The 25,478-nt window shown below is 40.9% G+C and overlaps 1 protein-coding gene across 4 annotated transcripts in view; it reads right to left on the reverse strand.

Annotated features, from left to right (window-relative positions):
* Window positions 1-25,478, reverse strand: part of FRMD4A (FERM domain containing 4A) — a 347,533-nt gene that overhangs the window by 78,347 nt on the left and 243,708 nt on the right. For all 4 annotated transcript variants that reach the window (XM_075273982.1, XM_075273980.1, XM_075273981.1 and 1 more), the window contains exons 5-7: window positions 18,511-18,595; window positions 12,101-12,157; window positions 6,936-6,958 (exon numbers count right to left, since the gene is read on the reverse strand). In XM_075273982.1, the coding sequence (XP_075130083.1) occupies window positions 6,936-6,958; window positions 12,101-12,157; window positions 18,511-18,595 (165 nt within the window). The remainder of the gene's footprint in view (window positions 1-6,935; window positions 6,959-12,100; window positions 12,158-18,510; window positions 18,596-25,478) is intronic.

Raw genomic sequence — 25,478 nt, forward strand, 5'->3', positions numbered from 1 at the left:
TGCTGGAGGAGGCGGAGTCTAAGATCGCTCCACACCAGTCTCCATTCAGGTCCGACCTTAGACTCCGCCTCCTCCGGCAGAGCCAGCGCTGATTGGCCGAAGGCTGGCCAATGCATTCCTATGCGAATGCAGACTTAGCAGTGCTGAGTCAGTTTTGCTCAACTACACATCTGATGCACACTCGGCACTGCTACATCAGATGTAGCAATCTGATGTAGCAGAGCCGAGGGTGCACTAGAACCCCTGTGCAAACTCAGTTCACGCTAATAGAATGCATTGGCCAGCGCTGATTGGCCAATGCATTCTATTAGCCCGATGAAGTAGAGCTGAATGTGTGTGCTAAGCACACACATTCAGCACTGCTTCATCAAGCCAATACAATGCATTAGCCAGTGCTGATTGGCCAGAGTACGGAATTCGGCCAATCAGCGCTGGCCAATGCATTCTATTAGCCCGATGAAGTAGAGCTGAATGTGTGTGCTAAGCACACACATTCAGCACTGCTTCATCAAGCCAATACAATGCATTAGCCAGTGCTGATTGGCCAGAGTACGGAATTCGGCCAATCAGCGCTGCCTCTGCTGGAGGAGGCGGAGTCTAAGGTCGGACCTGAATGGAGACTGGTGTGGAGCGATCTTAGACTCCGCCTCCTCCAGCAGAGCCAGCGCTGATTGGCCGAATTCCGTACTCTGGCCAATCAGCACTGGCTAATGCATTGTATTGGCGTGATGAAGCAGTGCTGAATGTGTGTGCTTAGCACACACATTCAGCTCTACTTCATCGGGCTAATAGAATGCATTGGCCAGCGCTGATTGGCCGAATTCCGTACTCTGGCCAATCAGTGCTGGCCAATGCATTCTATTAGCTTGATGAAGCAGAGTGTGCACAAGGGTTCAAGCGCACCCTCGGCTCTGATGTAGCAGAGCCGAGGCTGCACAAGGGTTCAAGCGCACCCTCGGCTCTGATGTAGGAGAGCCGAGGGTGCACTTGAACCCTTGTGCAGCCTCGGCTCTGCTACATCAGAGCCGAGGGTGCGCTTGAACCCTTGTGCACACTCTGCTTCATCAAGCTAATAGAATGCATTGGCCAGCGCTGATTGGCCAATGTATTCTATTAGCCTGATGAAGTAGAGCTGAATGTGTGTGCTAAGCACACACATTCAGCTCTACTTCATCGGGCTAATAGAATGCATTGGCCAGCGCTGATTGGCCAGAGTACGGAACTCGACCAATCAGCGCTGGCTCTGCTGGAGGAGGCGGAGTCTAAGATCGCTCCACACCAGTCTCCATTCAGGTCCGACCTTAGACTCCGCCTCCTCCAGCAGAGCCAGCGCTGATTGGCCGAATTCTGTACTCTGGCCAATCAGCACTGGCTAATGCATTGTATTGGCGTGATGAAGCAGTGCTGAATGTGTGTGCTTAGCACACACATTCAGCTCTACTTCATCGGGCTAATAGAATGCATTGGCCAATCAGCGCTGGCCAATGCATTCTATTAGCGTGAACTGAGTTTGCACAGGGGTTCTAGTGCACCCTCGGCTCTGCTACATCAGATTGCTACATCTGATGTAGCAGTGCCGAGTGTGCATCAGATGTGTAGTTGAGCAAAACTGACTCAGCACTGCTAAGTCTCTGCATTCGCATAGGAATGCATTGGCCAGCCTTCGGCCAATCAGCGCTGGCTCTGCCGGAGGAGGCGGAGTCTAAGGTCGGACCTGAATGGAGACTGGTGTGGAGCGATCTTAGACTCCGCCTCCTCCAGCAGAGCCAGCGCTGATTGGTCGAGTTCCGTACTCTGGCCAATCAGCGCTGGCCAATGCATTCTATTAGCCCGATGAAGTAGAGCTGAATGTGTGTGCTTAGCACACACATTCAGCTCTACTTCATCAGGCTAATAGAATACATTGGCCAATCAGCGCTGGCCAATGCATTCTATTAGCTTGATGAAGCAGAGTGTGCACAAGGGTTCAAGCGCACCCTCGGCTCTGATGTAGCAGAGCTGAGGGTGCACAAGGGTTCAAGTGCACCCTCGGCTCTCCTACATCAGAGCCGAGGGTGCGCTTGAACCCTTGTGCAGCCTCGGCTCTGCTACATCAGAGCCGAGGGTGCGCTTGAACCCTTGTGCACACTCTGCTTCATCAAGCTAATAGAATGCATTGGCCAGCACTGATTGGCCAGAGTACGGAATTCGGCCAATCAGCGCTGGCCAATGCATCCCTATGGGAAAAAGTTTATCTCACAAAAATCACAATTACACACCCGATAGAGCCCCAAAAAGTTATTTTTAATAACATTCCCCCCTAAATAAAGGTTATCCCTAGCTATCCCTGCCTGTACAGCTATCCCTGTCTCATAGTCACAAAGTTCACATTCTCATATGACCCGGATTTGAAATCCACTATTCGTCTAAAATGGAGGTCACCTGATTTCGGCAGCCAATGACTTTTTCCAATTTTTTTCAATGCCCCCAGTGTCGTAGTTCCTGTCCCACCTCCCCTGCGCTGTTATTGGTGCAAAGAAGGCGCCAGGGAAGGTGGGAGGGGAATCGAATTTTGGCGCACTTTACCACGTGGTGTTCGATTCGATTCGAACATGGCGAACACCCTGATATCCGATCGAACATGTGTTCGATAGAACACTGTTCGCTCATCTCTACTTGTTACCGGAATAGCCAAAAAAGTCTATAAGCCCTCATAAGCTACTGTGGTCAAATGATTTGATGTCATAAAAGACAAGACCATATAGCTCCATGCCAGGAAGTTGTAGACTGTTGGTTGCCAGCATCTGGGGACTGGAAAATAGTTTGTATTGCAAGGGTTTTTGTATAGTGTGTCAGGCGACAACTTTTAATGCTGAGTATTTCAGCCTAAAAAAGTTTATGTCGGGACTATAATACTTATGACTTATCCTTAGGTCATCAATATCAGATTGGTGGTGTCTGATTCCCTGAAACATCATTTGTTTAAAGGGCAAGAACTGTTTCTGCTTCACAGGCCTGTGATATCACATATGACTCCATTGACCTGTCTGCAGCTCAAATGTATACGATTGAGTTGCAATATCAAGCACAGCCAGTATATAATATATGGCACTGTGTCTAGAATGAAGCTAAAGCACTCGTCGGAACACTGTAATATCTTGAAACTACTGATCGGGGGTGGGGGTGGGGGGTGTCACTTATCCTAAGGATAGGCCATCAATTTCTGTGCTGGAGATTCCCTTTAAACCTCACAGCTGCAGCTTTATGGAATTCTGCTCTTAGCTATGAATACCTTTTGGACACAATATATGTTTCTAAACAGTTTGTGGAAGTAAAAGCAGGCCCATGGTTAATGTGTCCTTAAAAGTATCCACAGAGGCTGCCATCCATCACGAGCCATGAAAGGAATAACTCTGTACACTGCATTTATATAAATGGCTGTGTTCCCTGGTTACAAGATGAAATATGATACAATGAAAATGAAAGGGAATCTTAAGGTCGGACCCCTAAGGTTTTTCCTTTTAGAATACAGGAAACAGGACTTGAAAATGATTATATTGAAATCATAACCAGCTGTGTATTCCCCAGAAATGAATAGGTTAAATAATGGGAAGCTCCGAGCACATGGTACTCCTGAGCTCCTGTTAACAACTGCATTTCACAGGCTGGGGCAGGAGCCGATCTCTTGGAATAAGTTATGATTGAAAACAGAAACAATTGCTTATTATGTGGAAAGCATCTAATGGTAATTATATATTATTATACATAATGAAAGAAATGTTTGCTGTACTGTTTACTGCAATGTTATATGCTAAAATGTCATAAGCCCACAGCAAGGACGGCAAGATCTTTATCTCTGCACGTAACAAGATCTTGTTCAAGCAAGTAATAAAGACAGAGACACGACATACAAGGAAGACAGCAAATGTGCTGCAAAAATATTCATAAAATCTATGCTAAATGCTGTGTAATAGTCTTCAAACTATTCATATGCATATGTGAATGCCGTGCAAAGACTATGAAGCAAAGGTAAAATGGGCTCATTAATAAAACAGAACAATGTGCTAAAAACAATAGGGTTGTACCGATTTGTATACAAAGCCTTGAGTACAGAGCCTATACATCTGCTCACAGAGCCCTGAGGTTCCTTATATACTCTGTGTACTACCATATGGTGCTTCCCTCACCAAAAAGTTACATACATAATTTCCTCTGTATGAATCCATGAGAAGAAATATTCCTGTGTCTCTGTATAAAATCAAATGCAGAGTTATAGAAGTACAGCAACAGCTCTATAAATGCTATATTGCTGTGACCTAGGCATGGATCTTGGCTGAAGAACATGATACATGACCATACCTCATAACTATATGGTGGGTATACACTGCTTGGCCGATGTACAGTGGCTTTAATGAAAAGTAACCAAGAAAAATATTGTATATGTATATGGAACAGGTGGAACATCTGCAACATCATTATCATTGGTTACATTGGTCAAGAAAGAGGTATACAGTGACTATGGCTACCTTTAAAAAGAAAGACTTGGCATAAAGAACATTAAAGGGGTATCCCCATCTCAAGGATCCAGTCTGTACTAGTGGTAGCTTATGTAAATTGATGACTTTTCCTAAATATATTGCTTTTGCAATGCTGCTTTGTTTGCCTGCTATGTGAACTTATTCTTTCCATTGTTTATACAGCGTTTCCATAAGCACGAACCTGTGAGATAGGACAAGTGACGTCACTTACTGCCCTCACTGTTATTTATGGCTCTGCTTACTGCTCTGCAGGCAGGACAATCAGTTCAGCTAACTGTAGTTTGCTGATAAAGCCCTGTCTGTTATCTCTCTATGTAAACACAAAGATAACACCCTAGCTTCTCCCCCTGAGCAGTGTGAGTTAATGCTCCCATTGAGCTGAATGCAGGATGGTCATGTTTAGTGATTATGCTGCAGTGTTCAGTAATATAAGAAACTCCCCAAAAGATCCTCATTTGAATAAAGAATAAAAATGCTTTTTCTATGCATCCCTGGGGCTCTGAAACATAAGAAAGGTATAGTTTTTGTTCTGCTAACAGTATCTACACACTAAGGGAAAGGTTTAAAGTAGCCGGGGGCAGTGAGAGACTCCTTTTAATGATAGGCTTATTACATAGGAAATCTGTGCTTAACTTCGAGTTTACTTTGAACCAATTTTTGGTCTAGGATTAGGACAAAATTATGGTTATTTGTTATTATTATACCGTCGATTACTAGCACGGGTTCTTACGTATTTGCTTTTATATCTTATTCTTTGCCTTTCTTTGGACCCAGAAAATAACATGGGGGGGGGGGGGGAATAAAGCTAACAGCTATCACTCTGTCTGCTTTTCAAGTTGCCCTATCTTACCTGGCTAGAGAAATTGATAATAGCTATTAATATATCAACTCTAGACAACACAGGACTTAAATACTGACCATTATTCACATTAACTGGTATTGCATGTCCAGTAAAACTAAATTACATTGTGAAATTTATATATAGTACAAAAACAGCAGAAATCTGGGGCATGTAAGATAATACATTTGGTGATTGTCATACAGTCCACAGCTGATCAATGCACACTGTTATAATACATTGGTAAGTGTTCTGGTGTCTCCCATTGCTGCCAGATCTCCCCAGGCAGAGTTGGGTAACATGCTGACAATGGTCCTCCTGGCACTTTCTAATATAAATCATGAGGATTCACCATATAGGCTGTAGTCACTGTGACATTACTAATGCTTTTGTGGTGTTAGAGCTTGTAAGGGGTTGGATACATTCCTTGAAGACCTCAGATGACTTTCCAGCGCAATTGGAGAACCTTTGTTATGAACCAACCGGGCCAAATCAAATCCAGCCAATTTGATCTTTTAGGATCTGAAATGAATTTTGGTAAATGTGTTCATCTCTACTGATGACAGACCAGTTTGTAACAAAAGTTATAAATATTGTGAATTTCTGAAACTTGAGAGATTGAAAAATCGAAGCCTTAGGCTTTATCTCCAATAATGTTCCGTGAATGTTGTCATCTCTCAGCATGTGGAATGTAAACAAAGCTGCAAGTCAGCAGGCTGTCTATAATGCTTAAATATAGGACTTGTGGTGTTTTTCTTGTGATCACTTTACTGAATACACACGAGTCAGCTGTGCATAGAAAAGCAAAACAAATCGATTTTATGTTCTGTACATTTTGTCTTCAATGGTATATGGCACACATCTTTCCTTGATCTTTCTTTTTTTATATATCATGTGTCCTTTTTATAGGAAAAATTACCTAGAACCACATTTTCACATTTAATGCAAATACTGTAGAAACTTTTAGAAGAATCACTTTTTTGGGCATTTTCAACATATAGTAGTTGTATGAAATGTAAAACATTAGTCTTTCCCTCCCCATTGATAAGACAAAGCGGTACATCAATATAATACTAATAAGCAAAATAAAGTAATGCAACCATTAGAAAGGAAAATGGCACTTTGAAAGATTCAGAATATGGACAGGTTGCTGGGAGTGGAAACCCAACAGATTCGCAATTGATAACCTGTCCAAGGATAGGTAACTAAAGTATATTGCTGCACATCCCCTTTAACTAAGGCTTATTGAAATTTTTCTTACTAGCCGCTTGATAAGTTATACCCCGGCTCTGGAGGTTGACAGAGGCCCTGTCTTGGGCTACGTGGTTGGAGGCCTTGAACCAAATTAGAGGTATGGGGGAGCGGTCACTCCTACTAGTCAGTCTATGGTTAATTCCACCTGGAATGCATTCCGATTTTCACATGACTTTGAGACTTGAGTCTTGGGTGGTGGATACCCATAAAATCTTGGAGTTTTAGACTATTTTGAGAAACGTGGTACCATCTCCCTGTAAAGCTATTGGATCTATAGTATATTATGGATAAATACCTTATCAAAAAGTAAGAAGTTAAAAACATACCTTGTAAAATCTCCCTTTGCTTCCTAAAACAGAATACAAAGAAAAGGTATGGTTAGAGAAGCCTTTTAGGTGTTTCTGTTGTTCATGAAGTAAAACTCAATCTCTCATTCTTTGGATATGTATTTTGCAAGTGTTTGGACAGACAGACATCCCAACTATAGTGGAGGTCATGAGAATTCCATGTAGCCATAAGATAGGGATTGCAGACACAATCTTGTATTATCTCATCCTACACTGGGACTCTTTCTGCCTTATGTATACTACTTATACACATATAAAGAAAACCTTTACGTTTACCATATAATATGGGTATTTTTGCATAAAATAGAGCATTGTCACGCTGCTAATAAGAAGCTTGGTGAACACAGACTGTCTCTCGACCCAGTATTTAACTTATGCATTACTCTGTGGTGAGAACAAGACGGTGAATTTATCAAACTGTGTACTCCAGAATTCAGGTGTAAAAAAGTCACAAAATAGCTCTTTGCCACGTTTTAAGCTCATTTGCATTTTTACACGGCCTACTTCAATTTTATAAAATGGGTGAAACTGTGTTTGGTTTGTCAGTCTAGCTGTCTGTAAACCAGATTTATCAAACGTGACTTTTCAAAAGTTGCAAAAATTGTCCCAATCTCACTCCAGTGAGTGGGTGCTGGTGATAAAAAGTAGAGCAACATCTCAGGACAGAAGTGTTAGACTCATAGATTTACCTAATTTAGCAGACTTTGTGCGACATTTGTTAAATTTCACGCATAGTCCAGCTAAACTGACTGAAAGTTCCCGTCATGATAAATCTGCCCCTGTCTAGTTCATCAGACAATTCTGCATAAGGAATCTGTAGCAGATCACCTAACTCCCAAAATTGCCAGCATGAGAATATTGTTTCTAAGGAAGGATATTGTGAAGAGATAGTGGGGTTAACAATAAGTGAAAGAAAAGATTATTAAATAAAAGTGGTATTCACTCACAGCTAATGTGTTGGGACAAGCTGACACTTTGCAATACACTTAAGCATTCTACTTAAAGGGCTATTCCCATCTCGATTTTTCTATACACTTCTATGGAACTTCCAAGAATAGCCAAGAAGAGAACCAAGCCAAACCAACCTAATGATAGGTTCACACTACTTTATATAATGTCCGTTGCTTTCATCCATCACAGCAATGCACAAAAAAATGACAGATGCACACATAGCCCCCTCAGTTGGGTGTCCGCCTTTATTCACCCCCATTTCATAAATATGATGGAGCATAGCCAAGGAACAACTTTTCTCATACCATTTTACGGTGGCATTGATCTATTATTCCTCCTATCTATAAATATTTTGAAAACTGAATGTTTTTATTGCCTCTGTTAAATGGATGTGTCCCTACACTGTCTAGCACGGTCGGCATTGATTTGACCAGTGTCAGACTATGGATAGAGCTCCCCTTCCCAACTGATAACAGATACGAGGAATAACAGAATAAAAACATAAGACATAATGCAAAAAATATGGTGCAGAATTGTTATATTGTGAGGAATCCCTTTATTTCCTAAAATAGACATGTTAGGAGAGGAGGCAGGTCCAAGGGTATGGCAAGGTTCATATGTTTTCTTTGATAAATAAAACTGAGCTCCTCCAAGTTATCAACAAACCCCCTTTAAGGCGAGTCTCCACGTTGTGAATTGCTGCCTTATTTGTTGCAGATTTTGCTGCTTTATTTTGAGCAAACGGCAGGAATGGATTGAGTAGAAGGTAAAAGTATAAGAGCTTCCTATATATTTCCCATTCCTTTTGAAGCTATTCTTGGCTTCGGCTCTAAAAAAAGCTGTATTTCCGCAATGTGGGGCCTCAGCCTTAAAGATTCGCAGTGTGAAAGTTGGTAGTACTGGCTAAAATTATTAAAATACATTAACCAAGAAACATACAATTGTATAAAAAAATTCAGGAAATGTAGCATGGTCACTTGTTGTACATTATTATTATTATTATTATTATTATTATTATCAAATAAACGATGCAATCATTTTGCAGTATGTTTTACAAAACTATACCAGGAAGATAGAATTCCTTGTAGATCGGGAGCTCATAGTTTATTGTTCGGGAAGCCCTTCTGCCTAATAAGTTACTGACACAGAACACTTTCCCATGGCCGAGGGGTTGTTACTTACAGAGAAGTTGAATGTCTGTGGAATGGTCTTAAAGGGGCCCAGGCAAGCCATTAGAGAGCTTAGTGTTAGTTTTGAGTCTTACTATCTTTCAAACATTTACAATTAAGAGGCTGGGGGAGGGGGAGATGTCACTGCCACAACCCTAACTTAATGATGCAGAAAATCCATGCATGCCACAAGACTATTCAGCCTCAGCTTCTATTCCTGTGTAGCAGCTGTAGCACCATAGTAAGTTGCTAGGATGATCTTAATCCCTGATCTACATCTTTTTTTTATCTTAGTGGCCCTCAGATTCCCATATTCTACAATGTCACATAGCAACAGTGGATAGCAGCAAGTTGTGGGGTTTAATGATGCTATTCAGCAATGACCTCTGCATTGTACAGCTCAGACCTTGTAAGCGCCTGCTAGAGAGAGAACATAGACAAAATTATACCTCCAAGGTCCTAGTCACCAATACAACTCTGTAACAGGCCTACTACCATTTCTCTTGCTATCTGCACCCGGAATATCTACAACATTGTTCAGAAATATTGCCTGAAAATAAATGGGTCACACCAAACTTTCCTTTTCTTATAGGAAACGGAAGATGAAATAATAATTGATTGGCTCCTCTGATGCTTGGCAATACTTGTCATCTGTTCTACAATATAGCCAGTGGATTAAAAGATTGGACAAATGAATATCATATAAGAAATTGGGTCAGAATCAAGCTGTGTGTACAGATTGGGTAGGTCTACTATACTAAATGCCCCAGAATCCTGCCATTGGCTAAGGCTGAAGTGAAAAAGGAGTGCAGGAAAAATGCAGTGGAAATGCAACGTGGTTTTTCCTGCAGAGCTTTTTCACAAAAAGTCCACTGAGGTTTCATCTGCTGACTTTCTGCTTCCATTATACCTATAGGGAAACCACAACAGTTTTGGAAATCGCAGCATTTACACTACGTCTATTTTTCTGCAGTGTGTGGATGGGATTTGCTAGAATCACATCCAATTTGCAGTGACTCAAACTGCAGTTTGTGCCACGTGGGGCTTTAATATGTAGCAAAAAATAGCTGTCATGCTTTGCATCATGTTTATTGCATTTTTTTAGATTATCCGTCAAGGGGGAATGGTTTACAAAGAAAAAAGTTGTGAATTGCTAGATTGGGGGCATGGCTTACTGAGCAAAACTGCTTGCCAAAATTCTGATGGAAAGTAAGCCAACTAAGGCTCCATTCCCACGGAGTAACACACCACTCATTTAGACAAGTAAACACGTGTCAGAGCGAGGCGCTTTAAAACAGATCCCATTGACTTCAATGGGTGCCGTCTTACTTGTGCTACACATTGAAATCAATGGGAGGCTTTATAACCCATTGATTTCAATGTGTAGCGCGCATAAGCCGGCACCCATTGAAGTCAATGGGATCTGTTTTGAAGCGCCTCGCTCTGACACGTGTTTACGAGTCTATATGTACGGCGCATTACTCCGTGGGAACGGAGCCTAATAGGTGTAAAGTAGACAGTATAAAGATGTGCCAACCTTCCAACATCATCCAACATCAGTGCGATAACCCTGAAAAGCTTTAGTAAATCTGCCCATTATGCAGACATATTAGATAGCTGTAAGTCAGATATTTGTTCACTCTCGGCTACTCATAAATAAGCATCTTTGGCCTTCTATGTATATAGCCAGACAAGGTTCCAGTTATTAGAGCTGTTACCAGTATTACACCAAGTTTTGGGATTAAAGCTGTGGATACTGGAGTCTTCAATGAACAGAACTAGAAACTAATAATGTACACTATGCATTGTATTGTAGTCATTCACATCCTGTACTTTTCTAATGTTATTGACAGTATAATATTAGTAGCACTAGGGGACAAAAACAGCCATCTTTAACCTTTACTATTTCCTACATCAACTATTTCATCTTGGTGTATGATCAAATATTACTACATCCATCTATTATGGGGATAACGTCCATCCTTAGGGAGAGACCACCATACATCCATCTGAACAGTATACATCATTAGAAGCTAGTTCAGACAGCACAGAGGACGTTGAGGCCAGTTTACCTCACTGCTTTTGCTGGATGGTGCTGGAGTTAACTTGTCATGACATCCTGTCATGTCATCTTGGCCTGAGGAATGCCACTCAAGCTGGGAAGGGTGTGTGACTCTTCAGAGAGCAGAACAGCCCACTTGACTTTTTTAAGGTAATCAGGATTTGGGCCATTCTATGTTAAGAAATCCCCAATGCTACGGTATGATCAATGTTCTACCCCTATACATCACAAGACCAGTGTGAGCAGCACCTATGGACCCCCAGGAATACTATTAATACTAGAACGAGGAATGTAATAGTTAATGCTCCAAAAAAACAGTCTATGGCAATTGGACGGGAACTTGATGCTTCAATGTGCATCTGTGTAATGCCACATCATGTACGTCTATGTGATAGCATTCAAGAGCTGGATCAGAACTGACATTCAAGTAACAAAGGCTTCGCATTATTCTCTCTTCTGCTTTGTATACAGTACAAATACATGCTGAATCAGGATGCATGCATTGGATAGGGATGTCAGGACCCCTTCTCTGTACTGTGTACTGGTACATCTCATTATACTGGGCTTGTTTCCTAGGAGTTACCCAGTGTGACAATGGGATCTGTCTACAGAGCTACAGAAAGTGAGAAAGTGAAGGATTAAAGAGAGGTTTCTGACTGTGAACCAAAAGTAAATTACCTAAAAATGTAAGTAAAAGTAAAACTCTAAAAAGTAAAATTAACATAAAGGTCTTTGCTTTCATATGGGGTTAATTAGACGTGAAAGGGACAGCCAAGTTATCCTACACACATATGGATTCTACAAACAAGAAAAGGCAACGTTGCGATCTTAATTGATATCACATTTTGCATTTGAAAGCATGTGGTGTGTATGATGTGGATGACAATGCTTTAGATTTCATTATCTTCTTGCACTTCCCCATGTGAGCACTATCTGATAGGCAGTGGAGAAAGCTTTCTTACCTGCAGGATGTATGCTGCCAGTTCAAAAACAACCTCGCTGTCAACATCTATCAGTTCCTGCAAAATGCAAAGAGAAAAAGATGTTGTGAATTTGCAGAGAACAGGCTGCTCCAAGCTGTATAATGTAGCGTGCAGAGCTGCACTCTTGTGGCTTCACATCAAAGCTCTGTATTACATTGTGACATGGAATGCCAGGGAAAGGGGGTTACAGTAAACTTTACTTCTAACATATATGCTGCCTGACATAACAAAGGCCCTGCAGTTATTTCATCAATGAAACAAAGATTAACATACTCTGTAGCCTACTGTCCATCATACCACCATTATACTATCAATGACATTACACATATACGCAAACCTAAATTTCCCTATTCCAAAGGAAGCAAGAGAAATCTGTCAAGTATGATGAATTCCCCTGCTCGTAGGGCTGTCAATTGTTCTCTATTTGTAGTTCCCAAATGCACCACGAGGAACTGAAACATTTGTTGGCTAAAGAAAGGGATTTCCGGAGGCTGAGCCAGCAGAAAAGGTATTCCTGGCACAGCAGAAATATGACCCTTCATATCTAATCTACTGTGACTGCCAAATGGATTATTTATGCACTCCTATATCTGATGTCAGAGCTATCAATGGAGCAAAATAGATTTAGAACATGTATGGGAATTGTATGCAAATAGATGTAAGAAACAAAGCAAAACAAATGTAATCTGAAAAGGATGTAGTCACTAGATCTTCCTCAATGTTAGGGACAGCTCCAGGTCATAATCATTCATTATTAGATGGTTTGCTTGCTGCATTAAAACGACCCTTAATCTGAATATAAGGACATAACTGGATATTGTATTGTATAGCTCTAATACCATGCATGTTTAAACTAAACCAATACAGTAAAAATTTACAGCACACATACTAAACAGCTGTAATATTATAGGACGTCTACACATCTGGGTTGGATTCAGCCTATGTACTTTCAGGAACTGTGTTATCACCAATGTTCTTATCAATGATCTGCTTTACAAGTGGCTGCAGGGAAACTGAATAAAGTGAAGCTCTGCTTTAAAGACCAAACTACAATTCAAAGAAACCCTACTGACATATGTATATGAATAAAGTCTTGTGTGAGAATCCCACTTTTCACTTAGCGCACTGGAGTCTGAAGAGGTGATCGGTGAGCGCTGAGAACCCAAACAGTGAATATGTCTGAATACAGGATGCGGAGTTCCCATGAATAGCTGCAGGCGGCCACTAATGACATTCTCCTCCTACAATCCCATTCCCCTCTCTCTCCACAGCTCTGTATGTCATGGACGCTGCTTCCCAGAGAAGGACAATCGCAGCTCTGTTCTTTCATGGTCCTGATTTAATGAACAACCTCTTCAGCTATTATAAGCCTCTTATGGAAAAATCTCAGAGTCAGATCTGCACCTTCCCATCAAGGTCAATGACACTGGTCACTGTGTGGAAGCTGCTAAACTCAGCCGCAGCTCTTCATACTCTGATTCGGAGGGGGGCATTGGTGTGGTGAACGCAGAAGACACACCTTACCTATGAGGTCTTCTATATTAATATACAGAAAGAAACAAGCTATAGTCTACTGTACTAAGATGTACAATAAGTCATAAATGTTTAATGTTACTTAAAAAGTGTCTTCAGATCAGACAATCTTACATTTTTGTTATGTCCTTATACATGACAAGACATGCGCCGGCCTTCCCACTGTTATGGAAGTGAGTGGGACTAAGGCACAGCTTGGGGCAGGGTGTGGGTGAAGTTTCCAACATAGCTATATTTATGGGGTTGTCACAGATTTGCGCCTAGGCAAAGGGTTACCAAAGGGAAGCACCTTTTCTTTTTTCTAATGGACTACATAAAATTGTGATGTACACCAATTCATGCCACATTAAGCAGGTATTCTCTGCTGTAGGCACAATATTGTTTGACATAGAGTATGTATAGGTCTGTATTGTAAACCTATAGTGCGTTGCCATATTGCCCCAAGCACACAAAATAAGAAAGCAACTAAGATTTCAGAACATGTTTCAGTTTATGTATATTTGATATGGATCTAGAAATGTTTCTTTGCTAAAAGCCATACACCATTTTCCCCATATATGGTTATCCCTTTATGGACATTATCGATTTTCCAGTTTATGACTGTAAATAGAACTAAATAATATTATTAATGTCTGGGTGGTTTAATAATAAGACTGAATGAGTCCATGTATCCCAACTCATATGGCAATGCTTTCATTGAAAGTGCTAGCATGGTATTGGGACCAAAGTGCAATGACTAATTCTTAAAAAAAAGAGTTCCCTATATTAAGTGCTTACCTGGAAGGCAAATCACCACCCTGTATATTTGGCAGTGACTTACTCCCCTCTACCAATGTGAACATGCATGTTTATGGGGGAGAATGGCGATGTAGAGGAATAGCTGTTGGCCAATCGAGCATCTGTGTATATGGCCTGCTTTAGGCTGAGTTCACATGGAGTTTTTTGGTCAGGAATCCGTCTCAAAATCAGCCTCTATAAAAAACCTCCCAATAGAGTTCTATATTATTTAGAGGCTGATTTTGTGACGGATTCCTGACCAAATTCCTGACCAAAAAACTCCATGTGAACTCAGCCTTATAGAGGGAATTATTTGACAACATACATGCATAGAAGGTCCATTATCTGATTTTATCAAGGGACTGTCATTAAAAGGACTATGTCTGATGATGGATGGGTCTCATGGACTGCCCTCTCCTGTCCTGCTCTAGGGATAACACAGTGTAACAGTTTGCCTGGACTGTTTAAGTTCCTTTGTACTACATACATACATACTGTACATACATACCCCCTTAAGATAGTAAACTCACTCTTTGTATATAGAAGTGCCTGCTTATTACCAGAAGCTTTTCTCCTTCTCACCCACAATATGAGCAGCAATATCTACCAGTTTTCTTTGCTCTTCTACATTTAGTTGTTTCAATAGTTTCTTACTGAAAGGGTCAATACTTATTTATAGTCACAGGGGACATAGTAAGGATAGAATTGGATTATTAATAGCATATACTCATATGAGGATTACTGGGGTGGGCTGATCAGCAGTTTCTAGTGTTCTATGTGAAATAATACCATTAGACTTCACAAAGTATGAGCACAGTGAGAAACAGACAGACACAATGCACAGCTCTTAATAATGCGCCCTATTGACAGCTCAGAGTCAGGAAGCTGCTTATCTCTACCAAGCAACATTTTGTACTAAGACAATAGTGTTTAGTCAACAGGAATGTCATTTTCTATAGACTACAGTTAATGCTACCCATTCTTGGCAAGAAATCTCTCTGGCATATTTGTGATTGTTAGAACCAACTGCTGGGATTCTACTGTGACCTTGTCCTCTTTGTGTTAGAAAGTACACTCCGAGTCCCTGAGGAACCCCCTGCCCTCAATACTCTCCGGTGTAAGTGCTGCATAGAAGCACAGGCTGCGCTTTTCATCTTCCATGTCAAAGCCAAGAGAATCTTTATGAGAACAAATGCCGGAAGATTCCTTGTTTCTCTAGTTACTGTATGTTATGGCCATTTCTTTTATTGCATATATTTTATGCCTTAAATAAAAACTCGAGAGATGCTTTTTATATGACCCTGCTCTGCGTGCTGGTGGATAGAAGACAACAAAGGAAAATCCATCCGCTTCTTCAGGTTATACAGAAGAGTATAGGGAAATAAATACACAAACACTTTCTAGTATATGTCTCAGTAGGTAAGAATGTTATGAGTTTATGTATATTTAATATGCAGCTAGACATTTTTCTTTGTTAAAAGCCATATACTTATTTTTCCCCACATATGGTTATCCCTTTATGGACATTATCAATTTCCCAGTTTATGACTGTAACTAGAACTAAATAATAGTACCGTATTAATGTCTGGGTGGTTTATTGTCCCAAAAGTCCTGGCAGGTTCCCTTCAAAGTCCTATCACAGATATTCTAGTGGAACGTCTTCAGTGTAAGTTTATGTAATGACTGGTCTTACATTAAAAAGGTTCCTTGTGCACTATTATAGTCATAGTAAACCAGGTCACTGTCTATATTTTGAAAATGTAAACAATGATTTATAGTGATATTCATAAATCATTGCATTCATATGCATAAATACTGGATAGGTAAGGGCTATTGCACATGGGGCTAGAGACTGCGTATTTTGGTACTGATTTTGACGTGGGAAGCCGTGTCAGAATAGGACCAAAATGCGACTGTCGCGGCTTCCGACAGTCGTGGCTTACCACTCCGGAGTAGGCCCAATTGAATGGGCCTAGTCCGGAGGTTACTGTCACGAGGCGGACGCCACGGCTGAATCGGAAAGGGCAGCTCGCTTCTTTTTTTCTGTGAGCGGGAACAAACCGCTAACGGAAAAAAGGACGCTAGCGGTCTACATAGACCTCTATTGTGAGAAGGCAGATTTTGAGGTGGATTCGGCGTCAAAATACGACCCCCTCTTGCCCCATGTTAACTGGTTCTACCTCTGAGAATGGCAACTTTTGTTAAAACTGGAATCTAATGATCCCTATTCACAAACCCTAGCAGCTACACGGATAAAGTAGTTGCAGTTATTTGTGGCCAGCTCCACTAAGACCTATATGGCGTAGTGCACACTGAGTTTTTTGGCGCTGATTTTGACACTGAATCCGCCTCAAAATCAGCCTCCAAACAAAGCCTCCCAATAGAACTCTATTACGTTACAAAAAGAGCCATGTAATGTTTTCTCAGCTCCTTGCATGTAACTCACTCATACTAATGGAGGATATCCACTTCTTTACTTTGGCAAATGGGATTTTTACAGTTCTATGGCCTTCTGATTAGTTCTAGAGGAGACACGAATGTCTATCAGGGATTTACTGTACAACATATCAATAAAATTGCTGCGTGAAAGACCTCTGCGGAAATGCACTGCAGTTTTTCCCACAGCACTTTTCACAGAATGTCCTCAGAGTTTTGCTTTGTGGACTTTTTGCTTTAGTTATACTTATATTATAAGGAAACCACTGGAGTTTCTGTAGGTATAATTGACATGTTGCAATTTCCAAAATCTTCCTCTGTGCCTGTTTTTCTGCAATGTGTGGATGGGATTCACCACTTTGCAGGGACTGTAAAACACCACCAGCAAACCACGGCGTATAACCCGGCCTTAAACAAGTATCCTGTCCTTGCAGATTCTTATATTCTTTCAATACTAATCCCAATGTATAATGAACATTTCATATACAGGAATCTATATAGCAAGGCGGAAGATTGAGCAGCAGGTAGAAGTATAAGAGGTTCCTATATATTTCCCATTCCTTGGTTTTTGGATCAAAAAACAGCAACAAAATCTACTACAAAAAAAGCTGTGTTTCAGCAATGCGGGGTCTCAGCCTAAAGTTTCCGGTTCCCAGTTGGCTTTCCATACTGATGACCTATCCTTTGATAGGTCCCTTCACTGATCAGCTGATCTGGCTGCCTCAAGAGGTCAGAAGCTGCAACACTGGACAGGGCAGAAGCAGTTCTACTCCTATTCCTGTAATAGGTGCAGAGCTGTAGCTCCCCAGCTTCACTGCTATAAAGTTCTGTGAATATTCCTTAAATAAGAGCAGAGCTGCTTCCGGCCTCATCCAGTGCATTAGCTTCCAGCATCCAGAGGTAACAATAAGCTCATGGTCCAGGTGTGAGACCCCCACCAATCCTATACTGAGAGCCTGTCCTGTGGATAGGTCATCAATATAGAATAACCTTACTAATATGATGCATGCAATAACCATAACCATATTAATATGATGCATATAATTAATTCTGTTCATTATTTGCTGACATAGATGTAAGTTGGATACATGAAGCATTTGATCAGGTTAGATACATGTTAAAATGAGTGAACTTCGTGTAACTGAATGTGAAGCTAGGGCCATCTAGTGGACAATGTCATCTAGTGCACTTCTAGAAAATGTTACTGTCTCTGAAAGAAAACAGCCATGTTTTTCAATACAAGCCCTTTAATTCCACAACATGAACAACATGTTACTACAGTAATTTATTGTCATTGTCTAATACTAAATGATAACACTCAGAAAAACAATGTCATAATTTCTCCTAAGGATTGGATTAATTTCGATCATATTTCAGCACAGAAATCACAATTACATTGAAGTCAATGCTTCACTGTGCTGAGCAGTTATTGCGGTACTGTGACTGATCTAAGGCATGTCAGGTTAGCTGAGTTTCTCTAAAGGTGTTATTGATTCCTTCCCTTATATACTCCAGGAAGCTGAATACAATGTGGGGCATAGTGCCACTAATCACTTCTACCCATACAACACAAGCACCACATCCCAGACTTCAGCCTTGTGAAATGATTCTGGCAGCGACTTACACAAATAACGTATTCATACCTTGTATATACAGGACTTGGCATTTAAGAAGAAGAGCTCAATAGTGGCATTGTCCTTTAGATAAGAGATACTCTCAATGTAGAACCTGTAATACAGAACAGAAGAGACATAAGGTGGGCAGAATAACACGCTTACACTTTTCCAGGGCAATAGAAATAAGACTGTTACATTATGCTAATACAGGCCTGCAATGAAGCAAACCTAGGATATATTTATTCGAGCAAGTGTAACTCTGCTGATTTTTATCCATACTATAGTATCAAGCATATCTATCCTATACACAGGATAGGTGATAAGAGATTGCTGGGGTCTCTTTGTTAGAAAGCCCACCAACTGCATTGAGAAGGTGTCTGAATGGAGTGTTGGTGGAGCATGTGCAGCGTTACTCCATTCAAAGTCTTTAGGACTGCTGAAGAAAGCAGAGAGCTCCTCTACTTTCCATTTTATTTGTGCATTCCATGTGCCTGGGGGATATATACACTGTCTACCAATAAGTATTTGGACACCCATGCAAATGAAGATATCTGTGGTCACGATGTATGTCACACCTTCCGCTGTTAAATAGGAAACAGCATTGGCATTAGTGTATTGTCATTAGTCACATGCAAGATGCAACGAAGTGCAGAGTTGTCCAATTTCGAGAAAGGGGTAATTGTGGCATACCACAGAAATGGTCGCTTCTTAAAGGGGTATTCCCACGTCGCATGCTCACCAGTCTTCGTTACTGTAAAATCTTCTGTCTTCCTGCTTTGTTGCGTAATTGGTGGGCGGGGTTACATATGCAAAGCCAGCGGCGAGATGCCACTAGCCCTGTGTGCACGCTCATAGATGGTGAGACCAGTCTAGCCTTCACAATGCCAATACAGACCCGGCATCCGCTGTAATAGAGAGGCGAATGCCGGGGAGTGTAGACGCCGGCACAGGTGCCTGCAACATCGCTACGCTCCCCCCCCTTCCGGAATAGCAGCATCGCTCCTGCCGCTGCTGGCTTCATGCAGGGCAGGAGCATAGAGATGTTGCAGGCACCTGTGCCGGCGTCTAACCCTCCCCGGCATCCGCCTCTCTATTACAGCGGATGCCGGGTCTGTATTGGCGGCCCCTTCCCCCCAAAGGGTAAACTACCCCCCCCCTCCAGGCTGGCTCCTGTGCACTTAGCCCCTCCTCCCTCCCCCCTGGCAGCAGGCAGATACATCACTTGACTTTTGAGCAGGTAAGTCAAGGGATGTGTCAACAAAGAAATGAATAAAGTAAGATAGTGGACAAACAAAGCAGTTTTGCTGAAGCAATGTATTTAGGAAAAGTCTTACATTCACATTAACAAGCAGTATAGATAGGATCCTTGTGATGGGACAACCCCTTTAAGGGATATAGCAAGCGAACTGAAGTATCCAAAATCGACAGCGGTCTATGTGTTTATGAAGTGGAAGGTGAATGGTCCCACAGCAAAAAGGTGCTGCAGGAAAAACCATGGTCGCAATGCATTGTGTCACTACCACAGTGACTGTAAAACTTTTTTTTTCTAGAGAATCCCATCCACACATTGTAGAAAAATGTACGCAGTGGTTTTACAAATCCTAGCATGTCAATTATACCTATGGAATTTCTGGAGGTTTCCCTATAGATATAATTGAAGCTAAATGTCTGCAGAGGGAAACTTTGCGGACTTTCTGTGAAAAGTGCTGCGGTAAAAACCACAATGCATTTCACTGGAGTCTTTCTTGCCGCACTTTTTTGTTGAGGACCACTACGTGGTGTCTTCGCCTAAGACATTTTATTGCTATATATGAATTGTTGCCACTTTAAGTGGGCCAAATCATTCATGCTGAAGCAGGGTAAGGCCGGGCCCCCACGGACCGGAAACGCTGCGATTTGCCCGCAGCGGAGACGCTGCCGGAAAAATCGCGGCATTGTACAGTGCAGGCAAAGTGGATGGGATTCATGCGAATCCCATCCCCATTTTGCGGAAAAGATCGCAGCGCGGACACGCTGCAATTTGCAAAGCCGTTGCAGCTTTGTAAATTGCAGCATGTCAATTATAACTATGAAAACGCCGGCAGCTTTCCCGTACATATAATGTTAAGAGAAAGTCTGCAGAGGAAAACTCTGAACTTTCTCTTAAAAGCGCTGCGGAAAGAACCGCAATGCGTTCACGCAGCGGTTCTTCCTGCAGCGCTTTAGTGCTGCGGATACGGCCCGTGGGGCCTTAGCCTAAATGATATAACCTGCGACTTGGGGTTTTCTAGTTAGGAGGAAGAATCAGTGTTGTCTTCTCCCTCCTGTGGACAGGAAGTGGACGCTGGGGCACTCTGGTTAGACTGACAGTCAGTTACAAGTCAGCTCACGCGTCAGTATTGCAGTCAGTGTATGGACCATAGCCCCGCTCTATCTGTGACAGTAACCATGAGTGTAAATTTGGTTGGACCTCAAAGCTATGATCCAGCCTGTAAACCTCAAGCTAGGCTGCACACCCTTATTGGAGCCTGCACCCCACAGATTGAGCATTGCAGGTATTTTTGGTGTTGTGGAAGACCGAGAGCAGACTTTTTTATGGGGACACTGCACAAGTGAGAGAGACACTGGGAATGCCACCAGGCACCAGCCAAGAGGTTAACAAAATTTTTATGGAAGATTTTCTGGAAAATTTGCTGTCTATTGTTACTTGCTTTACTTCAGGTACGCTGTGACTTGTTGCGCTGTAAAACATTGTTGTGTGGGTTCTCTTTCTTCTTCACTATCATCAAGAGCACTCCAACTGCTATCAGGCTCAGGGAAGCTTACTGCAGGGAAGTATCCTAGAAAATACTATCACCTTCCTGCATCACTGCAGGTCCAATCGTCACTGTACCAGCCGAAGAGTCCTAGAAGCTGACTACTGCCACAACAAGCCCAACTGTGACTGGTTACTACTCCCATCCTTCCTGCAGTCCTCCATTGGCTTGCTGCATTTGATAGTGACCGTCTCTAATAATAATAATAATAATATATATATATATATATATATATATATATATATATATATATATATATATATATATAATCAATACTTTTTTGTTAAAAAACAACTTTACTGAAAAGAACGTTATTATGATTTTATTCTTCACCTTTTCCACAGATGACACATCTTTCAGTAAAGCTTGTTTTCTTAGAATCTATTGTGTAGCCTACAGAAATGGAATTGATTCTTAATGTATTTTCGAGAAAATGAGATGAATCATCTAATTAACTCTTTCCTTTGCACCTGCTTTCTAACATATCTAGTCTAAAAATGTCGGCACGAATTGTGATAATACCATCATTATAACAGTAGGTGGCGCTGCTGCATTTTCTCTAGTAATATCGGTACTTTATGGGCAAAATAACTAAAAAATAGGAAACAACCCTTCATATTGTAAAAACAAGAAGCGACCAGGTGAGCAAAATAAATCTACAAATCAATTGGGATCCAAATGATAATAAGACGAACCTACCTATATATACATATATATATATATATATATATATATATATATATATATATATATATTTATTTATATATATATTTAATGGCTAGTGAAAAAAAAGCGCCTTAACTCCGTGAGGTCTCTGCATGTCATGGAACATAAATTTGAGTGCATCGAGAATAACATGTATTGCTCGTATTTGTTTGTTAGAGTACCAACATATTCACTAGCGCTGTACTGACATAATTCTACTATTGACCCCAGACAGGACATAGATGATCCCAGTTATCTGTTTGTGGATGTGACCGGCTGTAATTGTAGTCTGCAGCAGACAGACACTCATTAATAATCAAAGCTGTATTTTTACACTCAATAGTAAGGCATGTGCCTTTGTTAGGAGAGTGTTACTATTATTACAGGCCTATATATAGCATCTGCTTAATTAGCACAGCATAATACAAGGAAGAAACCATTATGAAGTGACTAGAGACTGTTTACCATGCACACACATAGACAGCAGGGAGGGAGGAAGGGACCTGTGCAGACACAATTATCCTCCATTGGGAGCTGACACCAGACTAGAGAGCAACTTTGCCACTGTCGGGAAAGCGGGAGTCAAGGAGATAAGAAGTTCCCAGGAGGATGAAGGAAGCCTTGTTATGAAGACACAATCACAGATGCGATTTGACTGCACTTTCACAATAACTTGACATCAGAACAAAAAATCATCTGAGACATCACAGACAGGGAGCCGACTTTACCAGCAATTTTACAGCAAGTTCAAAAGTGCTGCTCCTGCTCCATTCCTCAAGCAGACGTGATGTTGTCTGGCATATATAAGTACAGCAGCTCATGGTCTTTTACATTTACTTGATGAAATATAATATTCCATTTATAGGTCACCATAGGTTTGTTATGTTAACATATGGGGAACTATTGTTGATTACTTTCCATTTTGGTGAACTGATAATAGATGAATATAAGAATGAACATAAAACAGCATAAACCAAACAGAAAATAATCAAATTGTTCAACTCATGTTAGCGATTAAGGTGTTTATCGGTTATAAAGTGTTGATATAATTCATGATCCCACTTCCCGCTTTCTTTTTACTCATCTTCCATGGCCAATATTAGCAACACACAGTTACTAAAATCCACTGAACTTCGAGGGCTCATGACGTTACGAGCAAACATGCTCTATGCCAGAGGTCTGCAACCTCTGGGCACGTCAGGCATATTTACCTGGCACAGGGCTCATTCACCTAAGTAGGGAAACCTGCGGTGTGACCCTGTGTCTGGGCATAAGCTAGCCTGCTTATAACAGGGAAAATTTGACTGTGAAACTATAATATGCTGTAATTCTTGCCTTAATAACCATCAAAATAAATACGCCAAGGCTACATATATAAACTACAATCCCACAGAGTACTGAAGGGAACAAGTCATTACAAGCCTATTAATGAGTCTCCAAATAGCTATTCTGGCCTGCAATTGTGACCCAGAATGTTATGCTTAAGAAAGCATAGGCAGTAATGAGTTTAATGGACGTAGCCAGAATAACCTCTTAAGATTTCTTTGCTTTCTCCCATTAGTGAGATGGAGCAGCAAGTGATTAAATACAATAGGGAACTTATTCCATAGATGCCCTCAGTATTTATTATATAAACTAAAAAACACACAATGTCCTCTATCTATCTATCTATCTATCTATCTATCTATCTATCTATTTATCTATCTCCTATCTATCTATCTATCTATCTATCTATCTATCTATCTATCAGTATCTAAGTATCTATCTATCTATCTATCTATCTATCTATCTATCTATCTATCCATCCATCCATCCATCTAATTTGTAGGTAATTATTGGCAGGAGAAGCTACACACATTCCTTATTTTGCTACTTTCACACTTCTGTTTGCTGCTATTTGTGTACACATACCAGTTATATAGTCTGTCACATTTCATGCTTTATATCATTGTTATTATTAAGTCTTCAACAGGGGTGAAACTAGATCTCTGCTGCCTGATGCGAACTATAGAGATGCTCCCCCACCCCCAAAAGAAAGATATCAAACCTGGTTATCTCTGGTTGCGAGATGGGGCCTCCATCCAAAATCTCCTTATTTGGGCCCACCTAGTATAACACACCCCTGGATAAGACCTGGACGGGAGAATGGCTAGGTGAGTAAATTATTGGCCACTAACTATTGCAATAATACAATAAATAGAGGCCAATTTCCAAAAATAATGCTACCCACCCAGTTTACCAGATTATTCCATGAAGTGCCTCCTTAGATTGCCCCATGGAAGATGTGTCTCTGGTCTACAAACAATATTTTATATTTTCATTCTTCTTTCTTTCATCTATTTTGAATGCTGTTTGCACACTTTGCCTACGTCGTCTGTATATTAATTTTGTGCAAATCTATAAATTACTTGTAATTATAACTCTACAAGCACTCACAAGAAACCTGTATTGGCATCTTCAGAATGAACATTTCTCGCTATCTGAAATACACTGACATTGTAAGCCTGAAATGATCCTCCTAGTCTTCAGACATGACAGCACGAAGTCAGGCTTCATTCAACAACTTCACTAACTTACATCATTTTTTAAAGGAACGGCTTCTCCAAAAACTAATTAAATGAACCAGTGAACGTGAAAGTAAAATGATCAGAAAAGATTTGAGATGGCTGCTGGTGGTGTGGAGAATAATCACATCCGATGGATACACTGCTGCCTCTGCACACAGGAACATTTATATTATTTAGACTTTACTAGATTCAATATTATTGTAGTGATATATGTTTACTGCTTGAGGCCAGCATCCAACTGTTATCACATCTGCCAGTGTTACAGTACTATACTGATCAAGAGCTCGTGAGAAACCTTGAAGAGCGTCTGTCAACAAGGTTTACATTGGAATCACTGTTATCTCATAATATAATCTCTTGAGAGAATTCAATAAAATTATGGAAAATTCCCTTTAGTGATGTGTAGTGCCATTTATCGGGAATCTTTAACTATAGATGACCTGCAAGCTCTCCTGACATGTATGTTTTAGTATGTCAAATAACAATTCTGGGGCACCTTTTGTCGAAATTTCATGTTGTACCATTCCCTTGTCATTCCTCCTGGAAATATATGAATTAATTGCCAATTGGACGTTACCAATTCCCTTATTAAAAATGTTTGTTCCTACACAATCTAACAGTGTCATTTGTTATTTCCCAGTGACAAGCCCCAATTACAATGGAAATGGCAGTGCTCTATTGTCAATTTTCCATATGTATCAGATAAATAGCTCGATGCTTTAGCATTATTATTTCATGGGAAATCTAAGTGTTTACTAAAATAGAACAGTCAAGAATACTGACACATTCTCTTTAGCCAGGAACAAGCATAAGCATATTTTCTACTGCTGTACAAGTCTGTGGGGTGAAGATTGTAGACTTTATTGGAGAGAACTTTGACAAAACACTGTTTGTCAGAAGTACTTAGCAGAGTATGCAAGGTGGTCGC

Source organism: Leptodactylus fuscus, chromosome 5, assembly GCF_031893055.1.
Source record: "Leptodactylus fuscus isolate aLepFus1 chromosome 5, aLepFus1.hap2, whole genome shotgun sequence".
Classification (NCBI taxonomy): Eukaryota; Metazoa; Chordata; class Amphibia; order Anura; family Leptodactylidae; genus Leptodactylus; species Leptodactylus fuscus.